This window comes from Chenopodium album, chromosome 15 (assembly GCF_948465745.1).
Source record: "Chenopodium album chromosome 15, dcCheAlbu1.1, whole genome shotgun sequence".
NCBI lineage: Eukaryota > Viridiplantae > Streptophyta > Magnoliopsida > Caryophyllales > Amaranthaceae > Chenopodium > Chenopodium album.
In genome coordinates this window covers 43273358-43284171 of record NC_137848.1, presented here as the reverse complement: position 1 = coordinate 43284171, position 10814 = coordinate 43273358, and the positions used below count along the sequence as shown (strand labels likewise).

General features: G+C 34.2%; 1 protein-coding gene across 1 annotated transcript; it reads left to right on the top strand.

Moving 5' to 3' along the window:
- The first annotated feature begins 2571 nt into the window (after window positions 1-2571).
- On the top strand, window positions 2572-5571 carry LOC145581232 (receptor-like protein EIX2). Its single transcript, XM_081638277.1, has one exon. The coding sequence runs from the start codon at window positions 2572-2574 to the stop codon at window positions 5569-5571; it is 3000 nt and encodes a 999-aa protein (XP_081494403.1).
- Window positions 5572-10814: the final 5243 nt, after the last annotated feature.

Below are 10814 nucleotides of genomic sequence, written 5' to 3'. Positions count from 1 at the left end.
GTTATTGGGTTTTATATTTAACCATAGCTTCTACATGGATACAGGACGCTATACTTTCTTTTATTATTATTATTTATGCGCTGGAATTCCGTCACCAAGGTGTGACATAGTAGGTGCCAATTGGGGTAGCTCCCTGGTTGGAAGCTCCATGTTAATGGGCTATGTTTTTAAGGAAGGAAACCCGCTTGATGCGTAATCCAAAAGATATTAATTAATAATTAATATTGCTAGTTATGAGTCAAAGGTAAGTTGACTATGATTGTATGGCAAGCATATTTTATTACTATTCTTATTGATAGAATATTCATGTTAGTATGGTGCATATGTACTCAGCTTTTGCTGATTCGTACTTTTGTGTTGTGTTTGACTTTCCTTTGTTAGGCCCTACTATGACCCATTTATATGGTGAGTAGAGGGTTGAAATAAAGGGGAAGTGACAGGAATTTGAAGCATGAAGAGCATCATGGGAATGAGTGCCGAGAGTTACTTGTTATGATTTCCTAGTTTATGTTTTGAATTATTTTATTATGGACTAACCTTTATGTGTTATTTAAAGTTGAATTTTAAAAGGGGCATATTTGGAATGGTTCTAACTTGTGATTTAATTACTTTTATTTCTTTTTTGAGGTTGTGAACTCAAGTTTTACTTTAAAAGTTGGTTTATTTTATTTAGACTTCCGTTGTGTGACTTTGAAAAATAGCCTTAGCCGTTATCACGGTGGCGGTAATATTTTGGTTATTTCCTTAAAATAGTTTTAATTAGAATAAAAAGAGTAATTTAAATTAAGGGAATTTCCGGGGTATTACATATCAGTATTATTTTCATTGTTTATTTATGTTCTCTTTTACTTCTTATTCCAACAATAGGATGATTGATAGTTATGAAATTTTGACTTAGGCCCTGTTCTGTTCACCTTATTTCCACATATTTCAGGGTTAATAAGTTCAGATAAGGGTTAATAAGTTCAAGTAAGATAAGTTCAGAAAAAATGTCATTTGATAAACATAATTTGTTTACCAAGGTTATAAATTGGGGCTTGCTCAATGATAAAACATATTATAAATGGATCTAACATGGCATATATGAATTATTGTCGCATATACGTGCGACACATGGCGAAAACTTGAAATGCGAAATGATGTAATCTCGTGGCTTGAGCTTTATATATATATATATATATATAACTTAGGATCAGATAAGAAAAAATTTATGTGCATATTTTTAGTATTTAACTAATGTGTGTCTCGGGCAATGCTAAAGATTTTTAATTTGTGTACTTTTTTAATTTGATAATTATGTTTAATTGTTTGTATATTTAGTGTGTAGTTCGGGAGTTATCTCGGGTGTCACTTTTTTTTTAACCTCATATATATTTGTATTCTAATCTTGTAAAAAACAAATGAATTATATTACCTATAATTTATGTAATAAATGAAATGAATACATAATATTATGTGAAACATAAAACATTAATAAAAGTTGGTTGAAATGGTATATGTATTACCTTTATGTGTCGGGGGTTACACGTTCGAATCTGGCTAAAAGCATAAATGGAGATAAATGTATTATTTCGTCTAACATAAATAGAGAAAAAAAATTATTTATTAACAATTATATATATACACGTGTACCCCACAAGTTTCATCTAATAAATAAAAAAAGACATCACTCTATTTTTTGGTGTTTAGAGAGCCACAAAGGTAAGGGTGAGAATCGATTTCAGGATCTCCTATAATCGGGAGGGAAGCTCTAACCACTTGAGCTATCCCTCACTCTTAGACATCACGCTATTTGAGTGTTGACATTGACGTAGAAGTCTTGAAAAGTATGCCAAGATGAAATGTGAGTGATTTTTCCAAACCAACTATGCTATTGTAGTGTTTATATAATTTTTAAAAAACAATATAAGGGCCTTGTTTGGTTCACCTTATTTTTGCTAATCTGATCTGGTCTGATCTGATCTGATTGTCTGATTAGACCAAACTTTGACTTTAAGTGTACAATAATCTATAAGGAAAAAATCTGTCTAGTGGGATCTTGTTAGATTCGTAATAATATGTAGTTTATTAATATGTAATTTTCACAATTTTTTTCAATACGAAATTAAAGATATTTAGCGATAAAAAACCGCACATAAAACGATGTTCTAATCTGAACTTATTTTTTCTGATTTGATCTGAACTTATTTTTTCTGAAATAAGTAAAAATAAGGTGAACTAAACAAGGCCTAAGTAGTGGAAAACAAAGAGCTATAAGGCTTAGTAGTACATACTTGATACAACCAATATTATTTGCTTATAAAACTGAATGCACGTTAATTCTACAAACACAAACAATAATTTCTTTCCTTGTTCTTCTTCGTGAAAAAAACAAAAACAAAACAAAACGCTCAAACACATTTTCTTCACCGTAGAGATGGGGAAATCATATTTTGGTTACACTACTTTTGTGTTGTGGTATGGTTAGTAGTCCACTTGTTGTGCCAATGCGGGCATTCCGGGCAGTTTGCGGCTGCCACAAACTCAAGCACTATCTTGTGTTAAAAGCATGAGCGAGAAGCTCTGATTATGATGAAGCAGATCTTCACAGCCCATAATAGCTCTGTAAAAGTTGGTTCATGGGTTGGTGAAGACTGTTGTCAATGGCAAGGAGTGGGCTGTGATTATGTCACTGGCAATATTATTTTTCTTAACCTCATCGCTCCTACCACTCCTCCACAGAATCAACGTTGCAGTCCTAATACTATATGTGGGCGAATGGTGTATGAATATGGGTATGTTGATGGTAATTTCTTTGATTCAATAATCAAAGTTATGCTAAGATTAAATCACTTAACTCACCTAGAAATGAACGGCAACATTTTTTGGAGTGAAGACGTATACTTTAATCATTTTTTAAAAGTGATTATCGAATCCATGACTCAACTGAGATATCTCAATCTCTCTTCCTTTAAGTTGGAGGGGGAAGTTCCTCCACAAATTGGTAATCTTACCAACCTTGAAGTCCTTGATCTCTCTAATAATGCATTAGGCGGGAATGTTCCTCCTCAAATTGATAATCTTACCAACCTCGAAGTCCTTGATCTCTCTAATAATTTATTAGAAGGGAATGTTCCTCCTCAACTTGGTAATCTTACCAACTTGAAAAACCTTGATCTCTCTTTGAATGAATACCTACAGGTAAATAGTCTGAGATGGGCATCTAGTCTTTCTAATTTGCAAATCCTTGACATGTCCTGGCTAGACTTGTCTCAAGTAACAATCAATGCATTGCTAGAACTTCCTTCTTTGTCCCATCTCGCGCTCTCAGCATGTCATTTGGGAAATTATCCCTTATCTCATGCTTTTGTCAATGACTCAGAAACCCTCTCCAACCTTCGTTATCTTGATCTTAGTGCCAACAATTTTGCAGGCTCTCTAACACCAAATCTTGGAAACCTTAGCTCCATTAGCTTTCTTGACCTCTCTGATAATCTTTTCAAAGGTTCAATCCCTTATTGGCTTGAGAACATGAAGGGTCTTCAAGTCCTTATTCTAAGCAGAAATGCTTTTAGCCATGTAGAAAAGGGTATATGGGGGACTTTGGGGGATCCATGTCAATTCATACATTTGGATTTATCTCAAAATCAAATCCAAGGAGAGATACTAGAGCCTCCTTTGAATATTTCCAGATGTACTAGCTACAACTTAGAGTTCATTAACCTTAGCAACAACAATATCAATGGCAGTTTGCCGTCAGTTTTAGAAAAACAAGCTAACTTGAAGCTATTAGATTTTTCGATAAACAAATTAAGTGGAGGGATCACTGATATAGGACAATTAACTGAGCTTGAGCATCTAGACATTTCATCTAATTCTATTCAAGGCAAAATCTCACTCTCATACTTAGGAAACCTCTCCAAGTTGTCCTACTTGGATATGAGTTACAACAATTTGTGTCTCAACATTAGTTCTGACTGGCTACCTCCCTTCCAATTGAATACCTTTAGGATGGCTTCGTGTAAAATCAACCATTCTCCACAGTGGCTTAAAACACAAACTAGGATTCAAGAATTGGACCTCTCTAATGCTAGTATCTCAGGAGAACTGCATGAATGGTTTGCCAACACAAGTAGCCTCCTAAAATTGACTCTTTCCAACAATTTTCTCACTGGACTTCTCCCAAAACAATTTGACAGTCTAGAGTTGCAAGTATTGGACATCCACAATAACAATCTCTCTGGGACAATTCCTGATTGGTTGGGGTATCTAGAGAATGCAAAGTCTATAGATTTGTCCTTAAACCAATTCTCAGGCTCCATCCCACTTACCTTTGGGCAATACTGTGGAATTCAGAGTTTGCTATTGAACAACAATAGTCTTACGGGACATATTCCTTCACCTCTCGGAAATTGTACCCAACTGGAAATTCTTGATGTAAGTAGAAATAGACTCTCTGGACAAATACCACCTTGGATGAGTGATCAATTAATGATTTTGCGTATCCTTAGGCTTCAAGATAATCAACTTGGTGAAGTCAATCCTAAAGATAATAATGGCAATAATACCACTATCTTAAAGTCTCTGTGTAACCTCTCATTCTTACAAATATTAGATCTTCAGAACAACAGGTTGTCAGGCAGAATTCCAAATTGTTGGGAATCTTCTACTCTGCAGGTTATAAATTTTTCATCCAACAATTTTTCCGGTGTCATCCCTTGCTCTCTTACAAATATTTCCATCTTGACATATTTGCATTTGCGTGATAACAGTCTGGACGGTCACATTCCTTCATGCTTGAGCAACCTGGCACAATTGAGAATTTTAAATCTCGGTGGAAATGGATTATCAGGGGCAATACCAAAATGGACGGAGACAAGTTTTTCGAGATTGGAAGTACTCAGGCTGCCACGAAACAAATTTAGGGGTCCCGTTCCTATGAAATTTTGCAACTTTTCTCATCTTCATGTCATGGACCTTTCAAACAACCAATCAACTGGAAAAATTCCTTCCTGTTTTGGCAATCTTGTAGGTATGGATTTACCAGTTAACACCTCAGATGATAATGATCTTCTTGTTTCTCCGGAATTAATTCCCGATAACAATGTTAGAGATACCATGGCAGGAATTGCGCGAGAATATAGTAGTGTCCTCAACTACTTGGTAACCATTGACCTTTCTAACAATAAACTAGTTGGAGTCATTCCTAAGGAGCTTACAAAGTTATGTGGTGTTGTAGCCTTAAACTTGGCTAACAACAGTTTAGCAGGCACGATCCCGGGGAATATTGGTGACATGAAGGCATTAGAGACACTTGATTTGTCAGGGAATAAACTCTGTGGAAGGATCTCAACGAGTTTGGGATATTTAAACTTCTTAAACCACCTTAACCTCTCTTTCAATAACCTCTCTGGTCCTATCCCAACCAGCAGCCAGCTCCAAACTTTGAATGACCTATCAATTTATGCGGGAAACCCGTGTCTTTGTGGAGATCCCTTACCCAAGTGCTTGGCCCATGACGTGCAGCCTAATCATTCTGACAATCCGGATGCTGAGGAGAAGACTAACAAGCTGGAGATGATGTGGTTCTAATTGTATGTGATGTTAGGCTTTGCTACCGGGTTTTGGGGTGTTGTTGGAACTTTGTTGCTGAATAAAAGGTGGAAACATGCTCTGTTTAGGTGTGTTGAGGATGCATTCAACTAGCTATACGTGACCATTGCTCTCAAGGTGTCTAAGCTCAAGAAAATGATAATCAAGCACGAAAACTCGAGTGAGTGAGATCGAGATGATGGTTTAAAATGTGGTATATTCTTTGTGATGATGGACCTATCACCTATGTAAGTGTAGCCCTTTCATGCATGGCATGGTAGATTATGTTGAGTTATCTTCTTTCTTTGAGTGTACTATTATGTTTACACTAGTCTTTGTACTTCCATTAATGAATTACAGTGTGGACGTCTATCACAATTGATTAAATTCTCGTGGGTCCTACACCTAGGATTAAATCCTGCTCATCTATTTCAATTGTTATCCTTTTTGGCTCTCTCTTTACTCAAAATTTTTTTTAAAAAAAATGAATAACAGAAATATATTTTACAGTGCAAAACTGTTAAATACGGGTACATTTATATATGGTGATACATGAGAGATCTATTCTTGTGCCCTTCCATCAAATTAAAAATCAATAATCAGAAAAAGGACAAGGGATATTGAATTATTGATAATGAAAGGCTAATATTATTACATCGGGCCAATTTATTACAGTAAAGAATTTTACTCTGATTTTGCACATTATTATTGATTAAAATTTAGTGACTTAACTAAAAAACAAAGGACATTGGTAATGGACCGGCTAATTAGGCAATAAGATTTTTTTTTCCCCAACATAAATTCAAGCGCATCAAAAACTCCACAAAAATAGCTTAAAACACAGTTACATAAATAATGGAAAACCAGAAAACTATATAATCATGATAGCATGAAAGAATTTATCAATTAATCAGCAAAAAAAATCAAGTATAATATAACTAACTGCATTTGTGCAGCTGTAAGCCTGTAATGGGACTCCCCAGAGAGAAGAGAAAGGAAGGAGGCAAGTTGAACCTATAGCCTATAGGAAGCAATTTCCGGCCACCTGAGCTCTCGCAACTCCGAAAAGGCAGTTTTTTTTAAATTCAATAATCCTAACTAAGGTTTACTATCTAATGATCTCAAATATACTATGTGTTTGCTCCTAATGGTCCCAATTATCGATAATCTGCTGTAAGTGTTTTTTTTAGTTTTAAAAGCCATGTGTCGAATATTGGTTCAAAATTTTAAAAAATTTAAAAAAAAAAAAAAAATCAAAATTCCCCGCCCTCTTTCCCCACCGCCAAACTCTCTTTAGTAACATCTAACTTTTTATATTTTTCTTTGGTAAATTGGAGAAAAACTTATTATCATGAATTATTGATACTTCTTAACCATGGTATTAATGATAAATTTTAATTAAATCTTTTACAATAGTTAAATTTTTCTTATCATTTAAATTACTTTAGAATTTTATTTTTTTTAAAAAAGTCACCCCTCCTCCACCAGCAAGCCACCTCTCCCTCGCCCACACTCCCCGCCAGCGCCCAGCCCAACCTTATCCGTCCCTCACCGTCCCACGACCCCTCCCCCTATTCTTATCGTCGCCCTCTCCTCCCCCCCCCCCCCCCCCCCCCCACTGGTGTCAGCTTCGATGGGCTGAGGTTCATTCTTTAAGAGCGATTACAATTTACATAGATTATGTTTACTATGGTGTAGATGCTAATAAGGACGGAGCTCAGATGTTGCTGTTATTAGCCTCGCATGGACGGTAGATTGGATTCGGCATTTAGCTACTCCCTCCGTTTTTTTTTAAATACATCACTTGAGAATTTGCACTATTCATATGTTACATTTGACTTAATTTTTTCACTACTTTATAATTTATAAACATGGTCATGTAATATATTGTTGGATTTGTTACAATGTCTACTATCATAATATAATTTTTTTATAATTTTTACTAATATCTAATTAAAGATATTAATGGTCAAAGTTGTGTCTCGACAAGTATGAAAACTCAAGTGATGCATTTAAAAAAAACAGAGGGAGTACAACTTTTGATCTATGTAGCACCCACAAGTGGGGATGGCAACGGGTCCGGGACCTACCCAGACCATGTCGTACCCTACCCTTTAATACGGGTATGGCCCAATTTTTTTAGACCCTGTGGGTTCGGTTAAGGTATGGGTCTAGCTAGGTGGTATCGGGTAGGTTAAGGGTCTGGGTATAATGAATTCAAACCCAGACCCTACCCATGGACCCGTCATACCTAGACCCGTGCAATATATTATATAAATAAATAAATAAATAAAACTTGTAAAAGTAAAACCTAAGTAAGGAACTCTTAGGCGCCCACTTTATTAGTTGTACGATTTATCAAATTAATTCTAATGTTCTCATGTATTAGTGTCTTTTTTTTTGGTGCTATATGCAATTGTACATTTGTATTTTGTACATAAAAAAAATGATTGAAAATACGGGAAAAAAGGGTAAAGGACCCTATTTGGACCCTGGACCCTGCCCAAACCCTGCTTGACCCATAGGGTCCGGGTAGGGGTCTTAAAATTTTAGACGTTATGGGTCCGAGTAGGGTATGGGAATTTTAGACCCTATGGGTCCGGGTAGGGTATGGGTATGGAAAAAAATTTGTGGGTACGGACGAGTATTATTATACCTTGCCCAGACCCTACCCATTGTCATCCCTATCCACAAGGTATAGCGTGATAGAGTTTATGAGCTTATCGCCTTTTAATAATCACTATGTTTACTTTAATCTGTTTAAGATCATGTCAAAAAAAAAAAAAAAAAAAAAAAAAAAAAAAAAAAAAAAAAAAAAGCAAAGTCAATTACTCTTGCTTATATTTTTACTATATTTTTGCAAAACAACCAATAATCTGGTTATCTAAATTAAATTAATTAAATGAAGTGTTTAACAAGCATGTAGTCTTGGAAAATTGATTAGACATGTTCTCATTTATTGAACTGAACTAGACTAAACTGAATTAACTGAACTGAGCTAAACTGAATTATTTATGAGAAAAGGAAATTAGAAGCTCAACTGAATCGAGCTAAAATGAACTGAACTGAACTGAAATTAAGCTGAAGAGAATAGGCCCTTAACCCATAAATGATCACCAATCTAATATTTCAACTCAAACCCCACATAGCATATTTTGACCCAAAATGAAATCAACTTCATCAGAAAAATTAAAACGTTAGTTATTTTATTATTATTACACTTCCAAATACATAAGTCTAATCATTAAATCTTCAAGTCAATATTTGCAAAAATTATAAAGAAAACACTAATATTTAGAGTTATAAATCAAGAAAATATAATAAGATCACACATGACTAGATTATCCGTTGTGTAAGAATCACAAAGATAGTTATGAGGTATGAGGGGAGATCGAGGCAATGTATGAATAGTGTTAACAGCTTAAAGTTGGACTTGGAGTAAGTATTACCCGCTACCAAATATGGGCTTATTCTTTGTCAAAAAAAAATATGGGCTTATATTTATCCATATACCATAATATAATATTATTTTCAAATAACTTTTTAATATAAATGGAAATAGAAAAGGTAAAAGAGGAGTGAAAACATATAACCCAAAAACAGAAGAGTGACAAATGCTGTGGAGTACTTCCTGCTGGAGTTTAATTCTCATTGTACTTGTAGTACTCTTTATCCACAAGGAGCGGTGCTCGATCTAATAGAGGTAAGAATTTTATGGCAAGAATTTATTCAGAGTTTAAATGATAAAAGGTAGTATAGTCGAAGGGCGGCGAAAGATTTTCATGGTCTCCCAACATATACAAGTTCTCTGTCGAAGACGCAAACTTACGACTTTAGCCGTTAAAAACGGTGAGTTCTATGCTGGAAATTGTTAAAGTTCGGTCAAAGTTGATGACGTTAATTGTTTGTTGGTACTCGGCTATTATTTAACTTGTACACTGTTATTATTGGTTTTTACACTGTTATTCTTTATTTGTATACTATTTTTGGTGTATTCTATTATCCAATAAATTAGTTCTGGTGTATTTTAAGTATTTGTCGGTGTTCATTTATTATTAACTTGCATACAGTTGTTATTGATTTATGTATAGTTATGGATATTTTGTAAATAGCTATATAGAGTTGAATATTTTAAGAGGAGATAGACTAGTTTTTACATCACAGTAACCATTACACAAAATTACATTGTTGCCCCCGATATAAGCCCAACAAGCTCATACCTGGTAGTGGTCTATCAACACTCTTGGACATGTATTGTCTTAGGACGCCAATTTTACATGGCAAAACTAACCCAGAGCATGACTAGTTCAGTGTGGTACCTTCTTAGCTTGATTCCTTAATATTTTTTCAAGCATAATCGATATATATATTATTAAAATTCATGGCAAGACATGTCATTTTGTCATATGTCACTAATTTTGCCATTTGGCATATAATGTGATGTCATATCATATCAGCTCATTAATGATTAAAAAAAACTCCATGCATTAACCTTTATGTATAAAAGTTTAGTTTAATTGAAAAACACGTCATATGCATAACACCCTAATTATATTTCCCTTGAAATGTAACTCCTTAATAATTGCACAATAATAAAATTTGTAAGAAGTTAAACATTACTCCATTTTTTTATGCATTAATTCATAAAATTGTAATTATAGAGTAAAAGATTTAATTTATGTATACTAATTAATACAATTGTAATTATAGTGTAATATGTTTTTTTGTGCATTATGGAGTAGCATATATATTGACATCAAATTTATGAAGATTTGATTTATCTATTTTTTTTTTTTGACAACGAATTGATTTAACATTTACCCTATATATATTAATGCAAAAAATTATTCTTTATAGTCAATCCAGCTCATACAAACAACAAACTATTTAAGCTATCATCTTTTTTTTTTAATTTAAAAAAAAATCCCTACTTAGGGCCTGTTCACATTTACTTAATTTCAGTTCAGTTCAGTTCAGCTCCAATCAGTTCAGTTCAGTTCAATTCAGTTCCAATCATTTCAGTTCAGTTCAGTTCAGTTCAGCTCTTAATTTCCCTCTCACATAAAATATTCATTTCAGCTCAATTCAGTTCAGTTCAGTTCAGTTCAGTTCCAATCAGTTCAGTTCAGTTCAGTTCAGCTTCAATCAGTTCAGTTCAGTTCAGTTCAGTAAATATGAACAGGCCATTAAGCTCTCAATGACAAACAAGCCAAAATATATATAGTTAGATTAAAATTATCACC

Bases quoted from the DNA above. Each gene is read 5' to 3' on its own strand.
- LOC145581232 (XM_081638277.1), top strand. From the start codon at position 2,572: ATGAAGCAGATCTTCACAGCCCATAATAGCTCTGTAAAAGTTGGTTCA.